This window comes from Corvus cornix, chromosome 6 (assembly GCF_000738735.6).
Source record: "Corvus cornix cornix isolate S_Up_H32 chromosome 6, ASM73873v5, whole genome shotgun sequence".
Classification (NCBI taxonomy): domain Eukaryota; kingdom Metazoa; phylum Chordata; class Aves; order Passeriformes; family Corvidae; genus Corvus; species Corvus cornix.
The window spans coordinates 15,213,892-15,240,313 of record NC_046336.1 but is presented as its reverse complement, the minus strand read 5'-3'; the positions used below and the strand labels follow the sequence as shown (position 1 = coordinate 15,240,313).

The following is a 26,422-nucleotide window of genomic DNA, read 5'->3' as shown; positions in this document are numbered from 1 at the left end:
TATTCCTAACTGAGGAAAATAAGGCAATAAAAAGATGAGGAATCACTGCACCGATCACTGGGCTATGAAATGAGAGACAAAACCAGGCAATATTAGCATCAATTTGGTGTTTGTTTTTAAGTAAATGATGCTTAGTTAACTCCCTTCAGTCTCTAGATCCTGTTGGAGCCTGTCTGTAGCCCTTTGTAATGAACCTGCTCTCTTGAATGTGATGGGATTTGAAAAAGACTGCAACCTGCAGTGTTCCCCTTGGTGAGCTTCAGGAATGAATGAGAGGTTGAGGTTTCATCTCTGAGGCATCTCGTCAGGTGATGAATTCTGGGTTTTCATTACCCGTTTGAAAACCAGACATCTGGCACCATGGTGTTTACCTTGTATATAATCAAGCCCTGTGTCATTTCTAGTCTTTAGGTATATAGTTAGCTACAAATCCATGTACGGAGCACCTTGGCCCTATGCCATCCTATGTGCCCTTTATGCAACTTTATGAGTTCCCATGATTGTATGTTTGTATGTATGCATGTACAAATACATCAACATGTATATATATGTGAAAAACCCTACTCTGATGAAATTAATGGTCACATTTCAGCTTCAATACAATGATGGTCTGAATCCATGTACTCTTTGCTGCACCTTTTTACATGATTTACAAGTTGGGAACAATATATATTATACATCTTCTTAATTTACTATGTTGTTTTTCTATTTTAAGGAAAATAATACATTATTCTAGGCTGAAATACATTGGTAAAGATTACTAGTGGCAATTAGACTAAATGTTCCAGTAACAGCTTAACAATTTCAGTCAGAAATTAATCCATTGTGAATTAGTTCAAAAAAACCTGAAATATAACTCTGACAGTAACTAATATTGTGTGCTTTTATATAAGATTTACACTCTCTAATTTCACCTAAAATCTCCTGAAAACATTTCAATAAATACTCTCTGTCTTGGGAAATAGATGGCCAGTGAAACACCTTGGATTTTCTGGGATTTTATGGCTTGATTGATGCAGGTTTTGTAGATGTGGTTAACTTAAAATATGCTTATCTTGAGGAAGCATTGGGAATTAGCTCCCAATTCCATTAGCTTCCAATTTCTTCCTTTGATTTCTTTTAAAAATAATTTTAACCAAATTTTCTTAGGCTACTCTGCATCTCAAAGATAGGAATAGTAAATTCCTTCCCTTTGAGAAAATATTTTGAGTCATATTAGTAAAAAGTGCTATGTAAGAGCTTTGCATTATTGTAATTTTAGAGATAATGAATGGCATCCTAGAAAATAACTCAGTGTTACACGGAATACCAAATATTTTCTAACTTCCTGAGTTTGAATTGCTGTTCAGTTTCTAAGCCTAGACTGATGCTTTGTTTGAAACCTCTTTTGAAATAATTTCCACCTGTTTAAGCAATTTCGACTTTGCTGCAGACACAGCACAATAGCTGCATTATAGTGAGTTAGACTGCTTGTCAAATGCAAACCCCAGGCTTTCATCTCCTTACAACTTTGTGCTAATGCTGTTCAACTATCCATCAGTTAGATGACTTCCTGTCACACAAATGGCAGTTGACAAGTCCGCCTATCAGTTCTGCTCCTACAAATTTCCAAGTTTAAGAAACCAGGCCAAGTTTTAGGCATTATTTTAAGGGAATAAATTATTAAATGAAATGCAAAAAAAAAAAGATCTTTTGGGTTGCACAGTTTTATTTTCATTGCTTGCATAGCAGTTCACAAATTCTCTGTATACTTGACACAGTGTTGACAGAAACCCTCCTGAGCTATAACATCACGCACCCTCGTGAACATCAGCAAGAGCAGACTTTTCCCATAAACACATGAAAAACATTTAGAGATGTGCTACACGTAAGTGTCACTACTCCAGATCTTGGGTGCTTACTCCATCAACTCCATAATGCAGAAATATTGTCATTGCAGAAATACCTCCTCTGCTCGTTTGTCCTTAGGCTGGACTGATTGCACTCAGTAAATGTGTATGCAGTTCCTGTTGCAGTATTTAGAAGAAAATTAAAACCTTGTATTGGTTCTGCAGTACTCAGATGAATTGCACTGTGAGATAAATTTTCATGTGTTCTCAAACATTTTATGATTCTGAAGGGAAACATTCCAGTAATGTGCTTTTGCCTGTTTTCCAATGATAGCTACATCTTAATCAGATTTAGGTTTAACACCCTTGGTAAGTAGATGAAAGGTAAGCTGAATGCTTAGACTTAAACAGGGAAAAACAAGAGGTTATGACATAATTTTTCATTAACATTTACAATTAAATTTTGTGCACATGGATTTAATTGTGAAACCCTTAGTGCTTGTAATAAACAGGCTTTAGGCACATTCAGGACAAACTGTCCTCAAAAGAAAAATCAACCTCCATCTCTGTAAAAAGAATTGTTATATTTAAAAGAGAAGAAATGCAAAATGGTCGAAGGATTTATATCTGCTGCTAAAAGAAAAAATAAAATGATTCATAATCACAGTTTTATACATTAAAGTGTCCATCAAAAGCAAAGAAGAATATTTAAGCCTGTGGTAGTCTGACTGGCAGGTTTATCTGCTATTACTGCCCTGGATTCATAATGTGTAATGTGGTATTTTGATTATGCTTTTCTTAAAATCCAAAGATGACTGAAATCTTCCTTTCTGGGACTTAAGGGGAAGAAAGAGAGATTTAACATCTGCAAATGGATCTGTAGTATCTAATTGAAAAACAGAGGACATAGATCAAAAAGTAATTATTATTTTATAAAGAACACTAATAGACCCCATAATAGACATAGAAGATTCCACTTTGATTATGTTTCAAGCAACATTGCTATCACTTTATTCTGCGAACTTTTTTTATAATGCAGAAAAAATATTCTCTTTGAAAACAGAGCAAAATTCAACAGGAACTTAACAATTTTGTCCTTGTTATTTATTCCTTCTAGGGGTAAGAAGATTGGACATGACATAGACTTTCTGATCACCAGTCCAGGACCAGGAGAAGATGATGAACTTCTGCATAAAGTTATTGACTTATGGAAAAGGCAGGTATGAACTAAAGAACACTTGTCCAAAAGTGACATGTTCTAACTCCACTGCAAAGCCTATATACTGCTTAAAGAATGTTATACTCCTTTTCACAGCTGACTGCAATGTTTTAGAGCTGGGTATTGCTCTATTTCGTTATTAACCATGATGATCTAGGTGCATCTTCTAGCTCTGGATGCTCAAGTTGAAGGGTATATCAGAAGTGCTCTGCACACATTCTGTATTATCTTACCCTAGGAATATGCAGCTAGCCAGAGGTGAGAAATCAAGCTAGGTAGAGTTTTGATTATCAGAGAAAATTGTTCTTACACTTTGAAAAAACCCTGTATTTGTTTAATTTCTTCTTGAGGTGGGAGTAGGTTTTCCCAGGGGAAGCTACTTCAGGGAGATCCAGCTTTAAGTGTAGTGGATTTGGGTGACTTCATGGGGTGAGGTGAGCAAGTCTGAAAGCTTAGGTACCAAAGCTCTGGAATTCTGGCTTCCTTTCAGTCCATTAATTAGCAATTTTCCCAGCTTCCACTGAAACATTCAAAAGTTGACATAGTTTTCCATGATGTCTGTATTTGGAAGAATGGACACATCTCGAAGGTCCCTTCCAACCCAAACTGTTTGATGATTGTATTATTTCATAGGGGAATTGTTTATCTGAGGGATGGAGAGGTTTTATTATTTTTTATTTTTTGTTGGGTTTTTTTTGGTTGTTTCTTTGTTGTTGTTTGTGTTTTGTTTTGGTTTTTTTTCTATTCAGCTCTTCAGTTTCCAGCAGCTTTAAAGTTGGAAGTGTCTCGCTTATAACAGGTGCAGGTAGCTCAAAATATTCCTGGGCCAGAAAAATATGGTATGTTGGGAAAAGTAAACTTTCATTTCTCCTTCTACTTTTCTAGCCAGCTGAGATATTTCTCCACATTTACTAACAATACTGTTCAAAGCAATGGAGTACATTTCAAGAAGTAGAAGGCCAGCACTCTGGGGTGACTCATCAAGTGCCTCACTGCTAAGTCAAGTCAGCTTTCAGTGCAGACAGCCTACAGAGAATGCTTTTGAATTGATTCTTGAGCTGCCTACTTTAATTAGTGTATAATGGGTTAACATATGGAAGATTCAAAACATCCAACTACACAAAAGCTTATGTGACTGTATGAAGTTATCTGTTTCAAGGTGGTCAAAATCTTTCAGCTGGCTTTAGTGGAAGGGCTTCAAACTTGAGGTTTTTTTCCTGGTAACATGCAACATCAGCTGAATTCATCTTCTTCGAGTTGATTTTCGGTCTTTGAAGTGTTAACAGACTTTTATTAAATTTTTAGATTTCTCTCATTTCTCTGTGTAAACTATGTGTTGGAGTAGATTGATAGCAGGTACTATTTAGACTACTAAAAGCAATGAAGCCATGGCAGTTAATGAGTGCTGAGGAAATACTCTATTTTTATCATTTTATTATTAGTGTGTAGATCCTTTCATGGTTATACTCCCTTTACTATGAGAAAAGTTGCATTTCTTCTTAGAAGGTGTCTTTTTCCCTTCTTATGCACACTTGAATCTCTAGGAAACCATGTTTGGGTCCTCAAAAAAATCATGTTTATTATAATACAGCAGAAGGGAAAGGTGACAACAGACCAAGGCTAGAGCCTGCCCTGAGTGCAGCCTTTCATTCCTTCTTTTCCACTTACATTACTGAGAAAAATGGCTGTGATCTGAGAAGTCTGACAAGTACTCAAGTTTTTCAGTTCACTTTGAGCTGCTTTCATTAAAAGGAATTGAAAGGAAAGAAATAGAAAATGAATTGTTCTTGCTGATTTTCTTGTTAAGGGGACTATTTGGCAGAAAGGAGTGCAGGCAGAGTATGGGAGGTCAAGGGTGGCCAAGAGTTTGATAAAAAGATTAGGATTCCTTTAGAAATCTCAGCATGAAGAACACATCAGAAGCACAATGCACAATGGCTGTAGAAACCAAACTCAAACAAGCTGGGTATAGTTTAAAGCTGTGGAAAAGTATTTCCTGTGTTCTGTTTGTCCTCCAGATTTTTCATGGTTTATACTACTAACTACACCACCTCTGTACTGTGGCATTTGTAATATGTAGGCTTTACTGTCACTACTGAAAAATAAGCTGCCAGCAAAATCGAAATGCAAAAGAAGAAAGAAAGGATTATACAGCTCTTGCCTTTTTATTATTTTTGATTTCTGAGGGAAAGGGGAGGGCACAAAAAAACCCCCAAATAGAGCACTTTTTTACTTTTTGAAGTAGTTTGCTTCACAGCTTGCCACTTTTATGCTACTGCTTCTATGACCAGATTCATCAATGTACATCATGGAGGTCATGATGTTGACTTTGTTTTGGCAGCTCTTAGTGAATAATTCCACAGTGTTTAACTTCTGAATTATGGACCTCAGATTTAAATGGTTTAAAGGGCATTTTTCTTAGCTGAAAAGTTTAGTGTTAAAAGATCCTTCCAATTGAAAGCTGCTGAAAAAGAAGTGGCTAAATCAACACCAACATGCTCTTTGATGCAGCATCGCCAGGGATAAATGGGCCAAGGAACAGAGAACATAAAGTCTTCAAAGTAGAATGGCAAAACAGAATAGCTGTGAGGCAGTACACAGGTTATGGTTTTAATGGTTCCAAAAATCCTCATAAACAAAGTAAGAAATTACTTCTGTGGATTAGATGTTGAAAGTCTGTGGGCAAACAGGCTGAGCCATCTGTGTTGATGTAGCTTCATTCACATGCTTTCATTTTTTGCTGAAAGCCTATATGGCCATATTTAGCACTGCTCCTGTTATATACATACTTTCAACAATGGAAGAGATACTGTTACTGCAAGCATTCCTGCACTCTTCAGTTTTTCTCTTTGTATTCATGTAAGTGTAATGTTGCATTTTTCTTTTGGCTTTAGAAAAACGAGTAATGGAGATGCCTGCCTGTGCTTACCTATTTTAATATACTAGTGGTCTGATTTAAACTCTAGTATTCGCTCTTCATGAGGTGATCAGGAAGGGGAAGGCTTGATGTCCCATTAGAGAGGAGGATGGTGAGGAGCAATTAATATTTTTTCGGTTGCTGGAAACAGATGTTTGGAAACAGGGTTCACAGAATAGCCACATATTCACTGACAGCTGGATTTTACCAGCAACAAAACCTGTTTCTAAGACAAGACACAGAAATGGTTAAGAGGCCAGAGCAAAGAACCTTTTGTTTCAGATGAAAGAATGCAAAAGGATGCAGAGCTCCTTTTCGAACACATATTGTCTCAGCTTTCTTCTCAGTGCATTCTGAATTTTTATGTTTCGTTCTGACTCAGCCGAGGAAATTCTTGCCTAAAATAGACTATTGCAAGGTGGTTAGAGCCCTGGTCATGAGAGATCTTGGCTTAAATTTATTTAGAGAGGGTATAGGGCTGAATGTGATTATCCTGCTTGTGAGGTTATTGTATAAAGTAGGCAGAAGTGTACCATTTCCTGCTATGTCCTAAGTGACGATCCAGGCAATAGTGGCATTTCTTCAGATGTGTGATCTTTCTGGTGTGTATTGCATAGCTGTATGTGGGTGAGTAGGTACGTGTAAGGCCCTATCTGTCTGTCTGTCTCTATCTTGCTCAGCAGTGCAAATGCTCATGGCATACAGAGGTAAACACCTTCATTCATGGATTCCAGGGCTGATCTATGCATTGCTATCAAAGCCAGGCTGCTCCAGACACTCAGAAATAGACCATTCCAACACACAGGGAACTTCGAGAGGAAAGAGGGTCCAAGGCAGCTGCATGATTAAGCAGCAGCTGCCGAGTTTTGCATTGCTGATCAAACCTTTGAAGCCATTTTCTAATGACTTCTTACCCTAAAAGGTCTGACTTCTCCCAGGCATCAGTTCCTTTAGCTCTTCCAGTTTATAGAATTCCATCTGTCTCATCTAGGTTGAGATTTTTCCAAATTAACATGCTACATCCTATTTTGGATTAGATATAGGAATTTAACTGAAAAAAAAAGAAATCCACTTTCACTTTATTAAACTATCTCAGAAGAAAATTTAGAGCAACAACACATATGTATTTCAGAAGAACATATTGGATTATATTTTCAGATGGTATAAAATGATCCTTCTTAGCTTTAACAGAATTAATCCAGCTACCAACAAGTATGAATAATGACAGCATGTAACACTAGATGTAGAATAGGATTCTGTTTAATTAAAAATGACAGAGAATGCTAGTGACCGTATTTGATTGATTTTTCAGTGATTGATTTGATATTTTTCTAAAAAGTCATACTTTCCCTCAATTTAAGCATGGGTTTGCTCCAATATCAATGCTATTGATGTGCCAGTACTCAGCATATTTAAGTAAAAGTGCACAGTCATTCTATAAATGGAAAATTGTTGAGGGTCTTAACATAACTGTCCTAAAAAATACATTTTGTTTTGATGGTGTTGTAAATTCGAGAAATTAAAATGCCCACACTTTAGAACTTGATTGTGTAAACAAGGCCTACAGCACTTTATGGTGTATAGATCAAGCAGAAATGTGCAAAGAACTGCAGATTCCCTGACACACTGTAATGAGAAGGCTGCTGCTCTGCAGCTGGCAGTGACCAGAAAACTTCACACAATCTTCACAGCTGACTGCCCCTTCAGGCAATGCTTTTTCCAAATGTACAGAAGTGCCATTTCAGCTTTACTTTGTGGGGTGATGGTGATCTCCACTGTCTTATTATACCAGGTTAATTGGAAACTCTATCCCAATGCATATGACCTAGGCTTTGGCTCCTATTTAATGGTGATACCCTGACTTCTGGTATAAACTATGTAGTGTCCCAAATCTCCAAGAGCAAAAAGAAAAATGAAGCAAAAGATGAGAAAGTACTGCTAAGCAGCGAACAGATTTTTACAGAAAATGGGAAGACTGTCAGTGCATAATCAAAGTGTGAAGTCATCAATTAATTGTCAATGAATAATGATACTAAAATGATTTTTATTAACAATAAAAGCAACAAAATTAACCTGAAGGGAGGATAGTTTCATCAAAAAAGAGCAAGAAAATAAGCAGTTATGCATTAACATTCAACAGCTGTTTTGAGTATATTTGGAAAGAGCAAGCATCAGTGCCTCGTGACATTGGGGTAAAATTAAGAAGAAATTACTCTTTTAAAGATGGATGTTACATCTAAATTTAAGCATTTTCAAATCAGCAGACTTGGAAACTAGTAATCCACGAGAAGAAGCTACATAAGGAGTTTTCTCATATCAGTTTATGATAAATCTTCACAATCAGGAAAAGTTCCAAAGAAGTGAAAGAATGTCAATGCAAATAAAATAGTTATCACTAAAAAGGCTGACTGATTGACCCATAAAAAAGCCTGTAACTGATTTCCAGTAAAATAATGGGATTGTTAATTTGGAACGATCATCAACAAAAAGCTGGAGGCTAAAAGTGTAATAATACCTATCAGTGTTTCTTCATGGAAATCATATCTTGTTAAGTGTTTTTGTTATGCTTTTTTTTTGGCCAGAATTATAGCTCTGAGTGATAAAAGTAATTTTGTTACTGTAAAGTATTCTCTAAGGCATTTAAGATATTGTCATGTAAACTTATCACACCTGCACTATATAAAAGAATTAATCGAAAAGAAATAATCAAAATATGGTTTTTAATACTGAGGTATTATTGAAATATATCTGAAAAATCAGTTCATTGTTACCTGTGACATTAAGCGGTCTCATCTGGAGACCTTTTGTCCTGGTTTTGGCCCAGATCACCAGGAAGGGGCGTGGCCAGACCCTAATACCACTAGATCTCATTTTTCAATATCATTTTTCATTTTACATCATTTTTCAGTACCACCTTATATCATCTCCAGGGATGGGGGAAAGGGACTTTCTCTCCTCCTAGAAGAAGGGTATTCCTTCCAGTGGGAGAAAGTGTGGTAGTTGAAATGGTCTGGTATTTTGCCTGTAAATAGTTTCTTTGTCTTACACCTTTTGTTATTAATATTGTTGCTGTTACTGTTTGTTTTCTTATCTAATTGCTGTTTCCAGTAAATTGTTCTTATCTCAGCCTGTGATCTTTACTTTTCATGCTTTCAGTTGAGGGGAGTAGGGAGAAGTGAGAGGAGTGGTTTTAGCAGGGCTACTAAACTGGAGAATACCATTCCTAAACCACACCACCATTGTAGTTAACCACCGTCAGCCATCAAATAAAACCACTTCTAGACACTCTCAGTTCAACATTGCAATTTTAAAAAGCCCCTAGTTCAGGGGCAGGAGAATGTGTAAACATTTAAGTGATTTCAAAGCAGAAACAAGTCATCCAAGGACCTAAAGAAATGGACACTTCCTCTAAGCAAAAGACATGGCAGGGATCTTCCAACTCCCTGGAGACTCCAGACCTTGTTACAAGGAAATATCCTGCAACAGATACAGTCCAAATGGAATCTTCCCCTTTGGAATCTGTCAGCAAGGCTGTGCGCTGGACTAATAGTTTTTTCTAGATGTCTGACATGGGAACACATCAATCCTTACTCGGAAATTTCTGTTGACATTAACTAGAAAAAGGCTTAGGAGAAAAGGAGGGAGGGGAAGAATTGCAAATACTATCTCCTTACTACAGGGCAGGACATCGCTACTGTCAGATATCTACCAGTGCAGATTTCCCTCAAATATTTTTCCAAACACTGAAGCTGTTTCATGACTCTCCCTAGCTGAGATTTGGCCTGGCACAGTTCCTTGTTTACTGAAATTACATTTCACATGAATTTTTTAAGACAACTGCCTAGAACTCTGGGATGACATTAAAACCAGTTCAGCAATTCAGTGTGAACAATATCTTCTCTTTAGGGCTTACTCCTTTATTGTGATATCATTGAATCAACGTTTGTAAAGGAGCAGCTGCCAAGCAGAAAAGTTGATGCCATGGATCATTTTCAGAAGTGTTTTGCAATTTTAAAACTATGTCAGCCAAGAGTAGACAACAGCACTTGCAACACATCAAAAAAATTGGAAATGGCAGAAGTCAAAGACTGGAAGGCAATCCGTGTGGATCTGGTCATAACCCCCTTTGAGCAATACGCATATGCTCTGTTAGGTTGGACAGGCTCCAGGGTAAGTAACCACAACAGTATATGTTTTCTTAGAATTGCAAACACGTTTTTGTTGTTGCAGGACCATTCAGAGTTCATGGATTAAAAAAAAATATTCGTGATGTCCAAGCATCACATTTCATACTGTCATCCGCCCCTGATAATGAGTTGGAGCTGATGAATTCATCACTAACATTTATGTATGTCTCTCTAGGGGAGTTAAGATCTATTTTCCTCGAAGCTTAGTGTTTAGGTCCATGACCTGGAGAGCGAGGTTTTTGGTCAGTTGTGTTGTCTTTTTACATCGTAATACTGTTAACAAGCAATTAAATGGTTACTGAGTAGAGAGACGATTTGGAAAGTGTCACATAATTTTGCAGGAAATTAAACATTTGAGGAATGTTCTGAATTGGAACTTAATTTGTTTTGTAGGAAATTAAAAATGATTTGACATCTTTGGATTAGGTCAAATGTTTTGTTTCAGTTGCATTATAATTGACTCTTTTAAATTGTAAAAAAAAGGAAAAATTTTAAAATTAGTTTTGAACTAGAATAAAATATATTTTGATATATGTTTTAATAAGAAAACTTGAAATGATATCTGCTTTCATAATAGACACTGGTTAGTTGGCATAATATAAAATAGTACACTATTTTCAAAACAAAAAATTCTACCTAGTGCAAACTCAAAACTCAAATGATAATCTCTCTCCAGACAGAATTTTTTTTAATCTGTTGGACATGCTTGCCTTCTGATGTTAATTTTCTTAGGGGGTGATTACATGGTACAGTGGAGAGCTCCTGAGCCTGCTCTGAATGATCTTTTTGATGTGTTGGAAGCAGTACTGGTGCCTTGCCACTCTGTTCTACTCAGGTTAATTGGAAGCAGAATGGTTTAGACCAGGCAAAATGTTGAAATTGATGTGTTCTCCTGCTGAGCTTATGAGTTACTTCAGTCACTTTTTTTGAGATAACAAAATGTATTTATTTGGATTTGGGATTAAGTTCTGCAGACTTTGGGGTCCTTTCTTACCCTGGAAGTGTTTGGCAACTTAAAAGCCCTTCTCTCAACTCTGTTGATAGGTGTCTACACTAAAAACACACAGTGTGAGGCCTTTTGGATGAGTAGGCAATGACTTTGTTTTTCTCTGCCTCACTGAGCTCCTGCTCCCTGTTGAGCTAATTCACCCACGGACTGTGGGAGCCCATCACAGGTTTACTTTCTTATACAGTGCCCAACTACTCTCAGAGTAACCAACTGAAATGATGGACGATTCCTTATAAAAACATTTCCTTTCAGGTGATTAATTTTATCAGACTATATTCTTTTAATAGAGGTAATTTTTGCATTGTTTGGTTTGGTGTTAGAACTCTTACGCAAAGGATAACAATTTTGGTTTGTGAAAATGGCTGATATTTGCTATATCTTTGACAGCAATTTGGACGTGATTTGCGGAGGTATGCTTCACATGAAAGGAAGATGGTATTGGATAACCATGCATTATATGACAGGAGAAAGGTACTGTTTATTCTCAGAAATAAAGCTAATGGGTTTTTGTTTCTGAGTCTACATTTCCAGTTCATTTTTTATGTTCAAGTATATAGAATATTTTAGCTTGATCATCTATTTGGTGATAGAAAACAGTTCCACCTTCCCAAGATTTATTTTCACTGGAACAACCTGATTAAATCCGAACAAGTCTGGAAATCCTTTTTTTTTTTGGCAATTGCGAGATAATACCTGAAATGTAACAAGAAACATGCATTAGACATTGGTATTTGATAGGAACTGTGCAGCCTTCACAAAACTGAGAACAACCCATCTGTGAGTATTTGAAAAAGGTATTTAACTGTCCCATTTCAGAAGGAGAGGTCATTTCTGTGTCCCAGGCACAATTTCAACTGGTATTGGGCTGACATTTCAATGGAGGAGGGGATATTGAATGGTACAGGCTCAGTTAGAAGGCTCGAGGAAGTTTTTTCAGGGTATGACACTAAGTAGAGATCAGGGATCATCCTGCTTTTAAAGCCCTGCATTCAGGAGTCTGTGTGGAATTCTGTTTAGTCAGGCTTGGCAGCCTGGGGAGTAATTGATATAATTTCTGGTATAAAGGCTCTTGGCTGCAGTTATACTGATCTCTGCATTTATCTGGCTTAATGTCTGTATTTGTATTAGGCCATTTAAATAATAAGCAAAAATCAATACTACAGATGCTTATTGATGTCATTATAGGGGAAAGGCAGAAGTACCATGCCAAGACTTTACATTAATCTTTCCTATATACTCCTTATAGAATGGAGACTGCTTTTAGCACCCCTACTTATATGCATTGTCTCATTACTTCTAAGATGCAGGAGTGATCTTAGCCATCACTCCATTTCAGCTGTCTCCATATGTGCTTGTCAGGTCCAGATGCTACTATAGCATCCTCAGCTCACATGGAAACCTGGGGAAATCATCAGGTTAATTATCCATTTAGTCAGATATCCTGTCTCCAGCAATTGTCAATACTAGATGCTTCAGAAGAAAACATAAAATCAATAGTAGATAAATATGCTATGAAATCTTTAAAGAGGAGAGATTTCTTCACAAACTCAGGGATGATGTCAGTGTATTTATGCCTGTCTTTTATATTTTGAAAGCATTCAAAATATAAACTCTTTGCCTAAACATAATATGGCTGGTGTTATTATCTGCACTTTAATATGTGCTCTGTTCAATAGATTTTTGCATGTAACAGCAAATAGCACTGGGGAAAACCAAAGAATTTGAGGAATGCCAGTGTTATTTTTTGTGTGCAGCAAAATTTGCCTGCTTGGTATATGAGTATCATTATATCTGTTGCTTTTACTCAGAGCCCTGAGGCATTCAGAGATGCAAAATGGACACTGCTCATTCACGAACAACATCAATCAGTATTATTTGTTCTTGATTATGTTCAGGCTTTATAACTGACATACCATTTAAATCCTTCTGGGGAAGAAAATGCGTGTTTCCATGTATTTTTGACTGGATTAGCCAGGATGTTTCACAGATAAATGATGAGTTTATCTTCACAGTGTCCTCTGGGAAGAAAGACTCTTGTCATCCCAGATTTTCAGTAGAGAGCTGAGGCAGGGAAAGATTTAATGTCTTAAACATCCATTGATTTCAAGGGCCCCACATTTGCAGTGTCCAACCTGAAGTTTCTCCTGCTGGGTATCTGCCTTGGGAATTCAAAAAATACAAAGAAATGTCTATACCCATGTCATGGTTCCCAAAACCATCAGCTGTAACTGTAACTTAATCTCCAGACCTTCTACATGTCTGAGTCTCAACTTACACTTCCTGAATTCCTCAGTTGTACTGCCTAAAACTGAAGAAATGGACCTTGTGAGAGGACTGAGAAGTAAAACTCAGAAAATTTTCTTTATTCCTTATCATAAGGCAGGAGTTGTTGACAAAGGCAAAGATAAAAACGCGGCAAACCAAAAACTGAATCAAACCCAAAACACTCAGACCAAATCTTCAGGGAAAATTTCAACTATCTTGACCACAAAGTCTTTAATCTACAATTTTCATTTATCAAATGAGGTACATGAATGGGTCAGCTGTCCCTTTCAGGGTGGGACTTTGCTTTCAAATGTCAATCTGTCATCACCCCTCTCCCCCACTAATATCTAAGTCTGCCATTTCTCATTTAATCCCAAACACAGATAGTTTGCTTCCAAAGATTTTTCTGTAAACCACAGATGCACTGCTGATTTCAATCACAAGAAGTTGTGTTAATATGTTGACACAGCAGAATACTGTTCTTATTTCTGCTGCAGTCTCAGAAATATCTTAATTACGTTAGCCAAATTTTTCCAGAAAGAAAGAAAATTCTAAGGCGGATAGGCAATATGAAAAATTTCAGACCAGGTAGCACTGAAGTTATAATCTGCTTAACATGGGCTCTTTTTTCAAGTAGTGTTATTCTAGCAAGAAGCAGGGAGATGACTCCCTGGAAAGTTATTCTAATATATATAATCTAATGTGCTAAATTCGAATAAATTTTAAAATTATTTTTAACGTTGTAATTTTTGTATTAAGTTATTCCCACAAATGACATCTTGAACAAAAAAACCCTTCCATACTGCCACCCAGTGTGTAGTAAGATCAGAAATGTGCAGGATACAGCAATGGTGTCTGTCTGTGAAATTTGAGATGATGGCCCATAGTGGAAGAGGAGAGGTTTGCAGTAAATTATGTGCCTGCCAAGTTTGATTCATTTTTAGGGTCATCAGGGTAGCAAGCTTAAAATAAGTGATAAAAATAATTAGCAATTTTACACAAGGGAACATATGCCCAAATTGTCCAATGTTTAGGGTTGGTTTGTTGGTTATTTTTTACATTAAACTATGAAGTGTAGAGAATCTCCTTTATTTTAATTCTAGTACTTTTCTTTTAAAATTATTTGACTAGGAGGGAACACTAAAACCATAGATGTTTTATCCGTACCATCTCATAAAATTAGATTGGAGCATGAACGTTTGTATTTCATAAGTACATTTCTCTTTGTGTCAGAAAATCTTCCTTTCTCAAAGCCAAAAACAATCAGGAGGCAGATATCCCTTGTGCAAGCTGCTCAAGATCCCTCAGCACAACCTTAATTAAGGTTAATTAGGCACCATATGTAAAAGCTGAAACACATCTTTTCCATATTTCTCTCCTTTTTTTCTGAAGAGAGATTATTTTATGTTGCTGGCTCTGTCCAGACAGACAAACCTTCATGCACAACTCTAACAGTCACTGGGGTATTGACTGGGGTGGAATTTGGAAGCTGGGCCAAGTCCTTTCTGCTTTGTTATTTTTCTTTTATTAGTCTGTGTGTGTGTACAACACAAGATCAGGAAGAGTCAAACTAATTCTTGATCTGCCGAAGACCAAGTCCTTTCCTTAAAAACACTTGCCTGTCATAATTTAAAATTTTGCAAGTCTTTATAAGAAATTAATAAACCATGCTATAGCAAGTATTATTTGCTCTTATTTAATTTTTATTTGGTGGAATGTAACCGTGCTTGTAAGAGAATGTAATTCGTTATAAAAGAAAACAATTTCCTGATTTGCTCTACATTTCAATATATAATTCAGTGTACTTTATTCTTCTATATTAATATTTATCAGCCCTTTGGCACAGATGCTTGCACTGTGGCCCACTGCTTGAAATGTGATGCATGTCACAGAATCCCTGATTCCAGCGTTCAAAGGGTTGCATCAGGAGAGAGTCCTGCTTACTTTAATGTATTTCCAAAGGGATTCTGCCTGGAATAGGGCGCATTAACACAGCAGTTAGGAATCAATTACATAGCTTTGCAGATGGGAACAAAAGGAAGAGAAATTTTCTCCAGGGACTCGTTACAAAGTTACACTGTGAAATTATTCCTCAGCCTGGATTTATTTTTTTCTTTCTAGTGTGAATCTTTTTCATATATTTGTTGGTTTTGGAAGACAGTGTGCAATTACCAAACTAACGATTTTTTCAGTTTTGTAATAAGAAGGGCATTTTGTAGATCTTCCTTTCATAGGAAAATTGTGACAAAAAAATTGAAAATTTGCTGCCAAGTATCTGTCAGCCTCTTTTACATAAAAAGATGAATGCATGTCCAAATCTGTGTCTCTGTAGAACTGTGTACTAAAGGTATGGAAATCGGCACTTGCATATATCAACCCGAGGTATGTAGTTCCTGTGATTTACACCAGCTGGAGGTCAAACCTTACTATAATCCCCACTCTTAGAGAATGGAGTTCATTGATCAGTCATGAGGAAGAAAGAAAAATTGTATGTTCCCTGTGTCTAATGGTATTATTGGTGCTACAAATGGCATGGCATTTTTATGATCGGGGGAACAAAATTCTCATTGTAAAACTTTCGCAATTCATGAATGAACAACATGCTCTCTAAGAAAAATATAAATGGTTTTGTAAAAAAAAAAAAAAATTCCTTTTTCTCTGTGAAGCATAAGTCAGATCAGCTGAACAGTAGGCTCTTCCTCAGTAAAATTAAGGTCCTTAGTCTGTAAACCATGACATCAGTGGTTGTTCTGACACTCCTCTGTGTTGGATTAGGAGACAATTATCCCTTAACGCACAATAAAGAATTTTTGGTTACAATGTGCGTTGTCTCTGGACTAGTGGTGTACCAGGGCAGCTGTTGGCAAGTTTTGGCAACATCATGACAGCTTTTTACCTGGGTGAAATGGACAGAGATTTAGTGGTTCTAACTAATGAAGATATAGCTCTAAACCTGTTTTGAGTATCTGTCTTTAAGATGAGTAACTATCATATGTTTACAGGAAAATGCAAGAAATGTGTGATTTACTTTCACATACTGCTTTATTATCTTTAAAGTGATTTTTAAAGTGGCTTGCAAACCACAGGATTTCTATTCTTAAAGGAGGTGTCCTTGAGGTATGAATGCCCTTTTACTGTATAAGCAACCTGGAATAAGATTCAGCAACTACGAAGGTTGTTGGTGCCTTTACCAACTCTGGTGCTGTTAGCTAGAGAAAATACCTTTGTCATGCAGAAAGGCCCTGTGGAGAGTATCTGAAGCTGGACTCTGTTACTGGGCTTTTGCACTGGCTGGTAGAATGACAAGGTTGCAGCCAGCCAAAGGATCACATACCAGGTCAGATGTGTGACATCAGAGAGCGCAGTCAAACAACCTTCAGGCTGTCACGTTCTCTGCTCTCTGAATGTTTTCTGCTCCCTCTTGTAATTCTAATTTGGCTTGTGAAAAGGCAGCAGGGGAAGGAATTGTGACATTTAACATAAAGTGATGATTATCTGAGCTTAAGAGTCTACATGTTGTTGTAATACAGGCTAAGGAAGGAGGATGGTCCAGAGGTTTGACTGTTAACTTGCAACTTGTGTCACTCTGTAGCCAAAATTTCCCTGTAGTTTTAAGCAGGTCATTTAGCCTTCCTTGGTCTCACTTCCCAACAGTGAAACCTAGTTCCCATGATGGAAAGGTGCCGTAATGGTAAGTAGTTAACCACTGAAGAAAAAGCTATTTCAGTTTAAGAATTTTGATCACCCAGTGTTTTGTCTTTCCCTATAACTAGAAGAAATAACAAAGGTTTAATGGAGAATTTTGATTATTCAAAATTTGCTTGATCTCTTAGTCAGAGGGAAATGTTGACACTTTCTGTTAAAGGCATTTCTTTCTGAATCTTGGCTTTGGAAACAATCCATGTATCAGACTGTTCCAAATCTCCAAAGCTCAGACAGCTCTTGGGGCTGAAACTCAGAGGCATTTGCTTGGCTGGCTGCTCCAGGCCCATGGAGCCAATGAGCTCTGGGGACCTTGGCTCTGAAGTACTTAAAATTACGTATTTGAACTCAGGCTCGCAGTAGTAGCCTATCAGGCAGGTTATTGAGAAGATGTGCAAGCTAGCAGGAGCTTTAATAGGCTCAGATTTTTTAAAGTGCCTGGTAAACTAGATTCTATTGGATTGTGACTTTTTCAGGGCAATATTTTGATAATTATGTCATTTTTATGGAACACCCAGGGTGAGTAGGAAAACTCCAACAAAGTAAAATTCATTAGTGTTTTGCTGATTAGATCTGTTCAAAAGGCAGTGTGATAATATTTTTGTATGACTATACATGTGTTAGGTAGAAATACTGTTCCCTGGAACTGTCTCTTCTCTGGGAATCCTGGGAAGTTGCATTCTAGTGATTCTCAGCCAGCCAAATCTGTATATTATCTTTCTCAGTGCAGCCTGCTATGAGGATACTCTAAGCTTAACTACAGTAGATGCTTCTTAAAGAGCTACTCTTCTGTGCAAAACCCAGCCCTACCACTTATATTGTGGATAAATATTACTTTTTAAAATGCAGGATTTATCAACCTTTTTCACTGTTGCTTCCTGACTAAACTTCCTTATCTGAATTAATTAAAAATTAGAGCCATTTCCAAATACTTCAGAATCCATAGGAAAATAAACATCTTTTTGTTTGTTTTTATGTTTTGGTAACTATTTGGAAACTATTCCTTGGTCTTACAGTAAAGAATGAGGTTTAAAGCTCCCTCACTGTACATCACAGTTTCAGCTGCAGTGGGGTTCCCTATTGCTCTTTCCTTTCATTCAGAGTATATTTATTTTTCTTTATGCCATTTGCTGTTCAGCAGCTACTCAGAACCAGCTCTGCATAAAACAGGAACTAACTTCAACAGTTCCATGCTAGAAATTCTGAGTGATATATTTCCTCAAACTGTTATCTTTTGAGCACGGGAGAGTTGAGCTGAACGAGTGGTGGGGTGGAGTGGGTTGGAGGCCTTAAACTGCTGCAGGTACTTTTCTCTATTCTTGTTTCATGTGAGGAGATTTCTGAGGATGGCATGTAGAAAGCATCATGGCTGGATTGTGGTCATGTAGAAAGTGTCTCTCCTGCGCTTTATACACCACTCACCAGTGGAGATTCTTAAACCAGGTGTGAGATTGGAGGATTGAATTTGTCTTGTAAATTCTGATTTATAACTTATATAAACCCATATATTTTCACAATATTGCAGAAAATCCCTTTCAAATCAAATTGCTACTTTATGGAGTTCATGGGAGCAAAATGAAGTGATGTAAATAATTAGCATTGCTTTTTTTTGGCAAAAGAATAGATGGAGTTCTTAGGGTATAATAGATTAATTGAATTATTAGCATATGAATGTTCTTGCACTGACATTGTAGGTTGCTTTTTTTTGTAAGAGAAGGATCATGAGTTTAGTGTTATTTTGAAGAGTCGTTGGAGCAGAAAGCAGTTATTAATTTTATGTCCTATGTAAATTTAAGATGTGAAATAGGTCCCTTAATGTTTTCTATTAGAGAAATATTGGAAAAAATATGACACTATACTGATGACTGATTGACGATTGATGACAATTATGCATTCAAAAAACCTTGTATGAATTTGAATGGCATGAAATGTTATTTAGTTGTTGAATAACGGGAGAGGTGGTTTATATAACTGTTCTGAATAACAAACTCACAAGTTGCTCTGAAAACTTCATAATGGGACCCAGCTTTGCAAGCCATTAAGTGCTGTGCAGTTACACTGAATATAGTGAGATTCTGTGATCCCAGTTTTTTTAAGAGAAAATTTACTTTTTCTTGGGAAACAATAATAAGCATGAAATGGGAAATTTATCCTGGGATATCTTTTAGTCGGTGAAGCTCACATGCATTCAATTGTCACCATCAGTATTGCATAGTCTTTTACCACTTGCCTGCAGAATGAATTCCTATCTAGGAAAAGCCTGACTGACTCTTCAGGCAGGGCTTGTCCTGCCTGCCTTTGCACGTATCCGTAAAGCCAAATGAAGGTGTGATTACAGCCCCAGTAAATGGCTATTTTATGATGGTAATGCTCTGGTCTGCTAGCTTCAGTGTCTGAGTTCTGCTACTGCTCATCTTTTGCCCGAGTAGCTGCTTCACAGACAACCACAGTGTTTGCAGCAGGCAATCCATCCAGCCATTCCTGGCAACATCCTTGAGATTCTAGCCTCCCTCATGATATTCAGATTTTTCTCTGATTGAGTCTTCATCTGTATGGTGACTTTTATTTTGAAACATGGCTTACCTGACGGTGACCATGCTGCTGCAAAACGTCCTGTGGTGGCTTGGCTTGGAGGACAGAAACAGCTCTGAGGAAGCCAGACTGATTGCAGGTGGCTGGGCGGTTACCTCCACACGCCAGAACTTTGTAAATATATCTCCTAATAAAAAGCCAGCTTTGTTTTTCAAGCGGGTATTCTTTTTTTTCACTGCCCAATACATTATTTCTCAAAAACCTGTATGACCAGGAAGAGCTGTCTATTATTTTACAGGCTCATTTTATTGCATAAAGTTGTGTAATATTCACGTGTTTGATTGTGTATTTAGTTACAGTCTCTGTGTCAGTTTTTTGGTGTCATCTGAGAACATTTACTCCACACTACCTTTCACTGAAAAAAGATGCTTGCAGAAGTTTACTTGCACGGTTAAAGAGACATTTTTTATGGTTCTGTAAAACTGGATGTGATAGTCTTATTTTGGCAGATGCTGCTCTAAAATTATAAAGTTATAATGGTGATATAATCAGCCTTGAGAACATCTTGATGAATTAAACATGCTGCAGCTGCAGAGTTTGCTTTAGACATCTGCAACAATGACTTGATTAAAGCTACAGTAAACATAAAGATCCAAAGTTTATAATATTGATTTCCAATGTGCTCTCTATTACTACTTGAAAGTAAGCTACAGCCAGGTGGGGCTTGGCCTCTTCTCCCAGGCAACAGTGACAGGACAAGAGGATATAGTCTTAAGCTGCATCAGAGGAGGGTTAGGTTGGACGTGAGGAAGAATTTCTCCACAGAAGGGGTGACTAGGCCTTGGAATGGGCTGCCCAGGGAGGTGGTGGAGTCGCTGTCCCTGGAGGTGTTTTAAGAAAAGACTGGATGTGGCACTCAGTGCCATGGTCTGGTTGACAAGGTGGTGTTGGGTCATAGGTTGAACTTGATGAACTCAGAGGTCTTTACCAACCAAATGGATTCTGTGATTCTATGATTACTACAATTAAACACTGAGCCATTGTAAACAGATGCTCATACTTTCATTTATGTTTCAATTCTTCTCACTCTCTCTCGGGAAAGTGGAAATTACATATGTGATTTGGGTGATTTTTTCTTTTTGCACCTGATCTATTTTTAAAAAATAGGAATTAAAGTAATCTACTTTTCTTACCTCTTGGTAAATTAAAAAATGATTGCGCATTTTCTTACAAAGCATGCTTCTCTTCAGTGTTCTCTTAGCATTTTAAATGTTTCACATACAGCATATGATTGGTCATTTTTACTAAGTTTGCATGTAATTCATATATATATTTAGCTAAGCCTAATCTCTTTGCAATAGCAATCTGTACATCTAACACAGAGATAAAAGTACCTAATAGTAATTTCCTTTACTCAGTGTGTTTTTTTAGCAGTTCAGTGAAACCTGTATTGCTAATGAAAAGACATCTCTCAAAATGCATAAGTAGGTGCAATCCTGAATATTTTGACTATACCTTTTTGCTCAATTTCTAAGTCAGTACAGAACTAATTATTTTCAATTATTTTAATTCAATTATTCAATCAGTATGGTGGGGTAAGTTATTGAATGTGGGGTAGGTTACCAAGTCTCATATTTTCTGTCAAAAGAAAAAAGAAATTAATTTGAGAAGAAGCTATGTAGAGAGGAAGCTGGAAAAGGAAGGAGCTGAGGACCAGAGAGGAAAATGGCATAGGAAGTGGGAGTCAGAAGGGGATGGTGGATGTACAGATTTGATACAGAGTAGCTGGAAAAAGCAATGAGGAATGGAAAGCGTATATTTAATTAGCAGCTCCATTGCTGAAAGGAATCTGGGTTGGTTGAAGCGACAACTGAAAAGGGGCATGAAAATAGAATGACAGGGAAGAGATATGAGTGGAAGTTTGATGGACTGAAAAATAAATTCATCAGGCTAATGCTCTAAGCTGGCAACAAAACATAGGTAAAGGTTCAGTTGCCCCAAAAACTGAGTAAATGACACATATCTCACTTAACTCTGGATATGGAATAAGTGGAGCCTAGAGTTGCATTAGAAATCTGAGGGCAGAGATCAACAACTTAGCATGGGGAGTAGCAAAGACAGGGAGCTAGAACAGATACAGATTATAAAAGCTCAATTTCCTAAGACTGATTGATCCCACATTGGCCTACAACTCAAGATTGTGTCAGTGCTGTCAGCAAATATTTGTTAGCCCTGTAGCACGGTACATTTCCTGCCTAGTGAACAAAGCCCAAGTACCTTACAGGATTTGAAATAAGCAGCATTTCTTTGAAGAAATGAAGTCTCTATGCATATACATAGGAAAATTGAATTAAAGTTAAAATTCAATCAACCACGTTCTGGGATTTCTTAAATTGAAGGTCTTTGATTTTGCAATCCCAATAAACTTCTTCTGAAGTGGTTTGTTTATAGTAATCCCATATGAATTACTCACAATTGAGTTTCCTAAAATCCAGTTCTGCATTTTTCTCATTTCATTCACTCTTACAAAGCTTTGTAAGGGAAAATACAAAAAACCGCAGTATTTGAGAAAGCTGCTATAAATAGCATAGACTTAAAATGAAACATGAGTATAGCTCATGTGTGAAAAAGGAAACAATGCCTGGGAATATTTTCAACTACTTTGGGATAGTACAGAGATTGTCAGAGAACTGCAGGGGACAGTAAGTTTTTGATCTGTTTTTGTTTGCAACAGTGTGCTACTTAACATGTTAAATTTTTGCCTGGGTTGTCAGATAGGAAGTTCCAAGTTTCCTTTCACTATGTGTGCCCCAAACTGAAAACATTTTAGTCTGGATGGGAATGTATTCTATTGTTTATTTACTGTGGAATGTTTTTAATTTTTAAAATTGTAATGGGAGATTGGATGCATAACGATGTAGTGTTTTGCAACAAAGTAACCACAGATCTGTCATTTTAAACAGAAAATAATTCCATTTTATGTACAACATGGTCTTGTTTACAAACTGTATTTTAGCAAGTTCTGTTAAGTCAACAGATAATGTTTTTTAATATTTTATTTCTCAAACTGTCAGTGCTTCAGCACCGATCTTTTTCCTTCTCCTTCATCAAAACTACTTGGAGTAAGTAGATTGCATGTAGAAAACATGAAGATATTTCGTTACACTATGTTATGAAGTAGTTGTGTAAGTGCCTAGAATATTCTAATATTAGCCTGATTATTCTATTTTACTTGATTAATTTACTTGTTACTGTTCAGAATTTAATATCAATAAACCTGTAACAAGACCTAGAGATGAGTTTAAGAGAAACATTCCAGTCTGGTATTTCTGATTAAAAGCACAGGACATGTCCAGTGGTAAAATGAAATGAGAATTCATGATTATGGCTTCTATTACCTTCAAGAATTATTCATGCCCAGAATTATTAGAATAAATTCCACTGCATTATTTTGCATCAGTACCATGACACATGATTTTGCCTGAGGGTATGAAGTCAATGGGTAATGCTTGCAATACTGCTTTTTCAATCATGGTTTGTTATAATGTCATTTCAAAGAGTAAATTTTTTCTCTCTGATTTATTTATCAACTTATTTGTAGCTGGATTAGGAACAGAGTAGTTTTTATTTTAAGGCAGGCAGGCTGATGTGAATATAACTGCAGAAAATACCAGTTAAACATGATAATTACATATAGAGATAATATATTGTCAGAGAAGCTTCAGGTTATTGCTACTGAAAACTGTTATGATACCGTCAAATGAAACATGCACACTGTCTGCACGGTGTTGTGGAATATTATTATTGAATTTGTTGACATACTTCATATTTCTAGCACAATTAGTACTTCAGCATTTATGCTCTATAATTATAATAAAATTGTTTGCACTGTTGATAGTCTCATTAATATACATAGCTTAACTATTTAGTAAAATGACTAATTACAAGAAAATCAAAAATCACCAATGGCCAGTCTTAAAAATGAACCTCTCCAAAAAAAAACCAAATGAAAAAGATTGGGAAAAGCAAAGAAGGAAAAGCACCTGAAAGTTGTTAGTCCTGTTACTTAGGAAAGTACTAGAAGACAGATTCTCTGATGTTATAACTATCCACAAAATATAAAGAATGTGTGTTGACCTTAATGAAGCTAAATACTGATGGGTAATTACTACACAGTTCCTTGGGCCTTGATTCTGTAATGTTTTTTTTCATCAAGCAATGTTTCACGTTGAGAATGTTGTCTGACTGAGTACTGATGGAATGAGCTGCTGTCCCTCAGGCTGGATAGCAGTATGAATATCAGGACCATGAAGAAGTTTCATTTTTCTCTGGTACTTTCTGGCAGTGTTCATACTATGCAAGACAATCATCGAGTACAATTATTTGAAAGCTCTAACATAATGACAGGATTGTATACATTTTTATATGGAAATTGCTTTACTTAGCCTTTTTTTCTTCCTCTATTTCTTCCCCATCCTCTTAATAAAATCATTTTGCTTGCTGTGAAAGTTACTGAGCACAGTGTTTCTTGTTAGCAGTTTGTCTAGCTGATGAGTCAGCTGGAGACTTCGGAGAAGTAGCCACTATTTTACAGATCAGTGTTATGTTGTTTTCCCATACTTTCATTGGCAATTGAAGGCACTCAAGCTCCTATCAGTCAGTGCACTGCAGGAATTTATGGATCTTCCATAACGCTTCTCTGCAGCTGCTTTACAAAATTCTGGGTCTGTAAGTGGTGTAAAACTGCAAAGCCATTTTTTATGCTGAAGCTCAGAGCAGATTTATGTTTTCCACCAAAGACGTACAACATTCATTCTTGTAAACTTAATAGTAGCATAGAGAAGGAAGAGAAAATTGCTGGCTTCCTGCTCAGTGTTTGCAAAGCCTGCTTTCACCTCTGTCATGGCAGGTCAGAAGAGAGGGAATGGAGCTGGTTGTGATGCTGAAGGTAAGGCTGCCTGGCACAACATGACAGATCTGAATGACAGATGGAAATAAATCCTGGCGCATGGGCTGCGCCCGGTTATGGCTAGATCGAGGACATACACCTTTATCTGTTAAAAAGAAATGGAATCAGTCCCTATGGATTAACATTGTTATCACCAAATTCTGATACTAATGTCAAAAAATTTTAAGTGTTGATGGTGGCTCTGGGCTCCTCTTAGTAATTTTAGTAAAAATCTCTCTCTATTACCATATGTATTCCTTTTTGACATATAGCATATAAAACACAGCCCACTCTCCTGCTTAAGGTGCTGTTCAGTGACTCAAGTTCCACATGATAAAGCTAGAAAACAGGAGCTAGGTATTTAGGGAAGATATTAAAGAAATATGCTTGGGACAGGCTAGCTTTCACTCACATTTCTTGTATTATTATAAATCATATAACCTATTAAATCAATGTTAAAAAAGTAATGATGCTTGTCTTTAGGTTAGTAAACTCAAATATAGACAAAACCACATGATAATTATGTCAGCAAAATGCTTATTTTCCTTGAAATCAGTTCCTAGCTATTGTTATGAAGAGTTATTATGCATTTTCTCATAGGTTCCCTCAGACCTTGTGGCTTATACCTTTTAGAGCTACTAGCTGCACTAGTTAATCAACAAGTTGGGTCTGCAAAAAATCACTCCAGAAAGTGATAGCTTTTGATAATGAGGAAGGTGGGAATATATTTTTGCAAGTAAACAACTTTTGAACAGGAAACAATTGAAACACTTGAAGCTTGCAACATCCTTCCTCTCCCTCCCTCACAGCTGCTCCTTCTGCTGAGTCACTTGCCAGACACTGCCTGCACCTTCTCAGAAACCCACTCACCCACTTAGCCATTCAGATAAAACAAAAATAGGTTATGCTTTTTTTCAATCTGCTCTAAGTCTTAACTAAGACCCAAATAAGTTTATCTAGACTATTGCTCTATTCTAGGTGCTCTTGTTTGCTTTTTCACTGGCTGGTAGTTGGAGTAAATTTGTGTGGTTCTGTAAATCTTGGCTTGAGTAAAGCATTCTGAGTCGTTATATTAGATATTTTAGTCTGAGTTTGCATCTACCTGAGAAAAAATCAAATCAGAAATGTCTGAACTCAAATTCCACTGAAATTTTCTCTTCACTGCTTTCTTCAATTTTACCTCCCTATCTTGTTATGTGTGTTGGACTCATTCTCCAAATGAAAGTGCTGAACTGCAGAAGCTCATCAGCATGTTCAGTATTGTAAGAACTGTTAGCATAGGAGGCACCATTAGGAGGTCATGTCAAGTCAATCATTCAACAACTCCTCCATCCTGGTTTGGCTTTAGTGTTTTTCTACCTATTACTGATGTCCTCCATTCTGTCCTTCTCTCCTGCTTTTTTTTTTTTTTTTTTACTTATTTTTAGAAAATGTTACTAGCATCTACATATTTATGATTCCAGGATAAACCTAATTGAATTTGATAGGGATCAAGGATATATACAACTCAAAGTGTTTATTCTGGGATTTGCAATAACTTAATTGTCAATAAATAGAATGTCCAATTAGTTGTGCCATGGAGTGAATTTGGATAATTTTTCATCAATCAGTCTGTACAATCTGATTACCTCTCTTCTGATTGACCTTTCCGGGAGAAGATGTAAGTGTGTAGCTGAAACAAACATATGCTCTTCCTGTCTGTCTTGTCTTCTCTTGGGCTTTCCTGACTCAGGTGCTTTGACAGTGGTCCTTGTACTTGTCACATCCAAGGATTCTTAGACATCTGCATTCAACACATTCAATGGTTGCCTTTG

The 26,422-nt window shown here is 36.8% G+C and overlaps 1 protein-coding gene across 10 annotated transcripts in view; it reads left to right on the top strand.

The window, feature by feature from the left end:
• DNTT (DNA nucleotidylexotransferase) overlaps positions 1-26,422 on the top strand; it is a 140,723-nt gene that overhangs the window by 105,470 nt on the left and 8,831 nt on the right. For 8 of the 10 annotated variants that reach the window (XM_039554471.1, XM_039554473.1, XM_019292767.3 and 5 more), the window contains 3 exons: positions 2,947-3,049; positions 9,872-10,135; positions 11,549-11,632. In XM_039554471.1, coding sequence (XP_039410405.1) covers positions 2,947-3,049; positions 9,872-10,135; positions 11,549-11,632 — 451 coding nt within the window. The remainder of the gene's footprint in view (positions 1-2,946; positions 3,050-9,871; positions 10,136-11,548; positions 11,633-26,422) is intronic. The other 2 variants (XM_039554475.1, XM_039554476.1) reach the window with 2 other exon arrangements.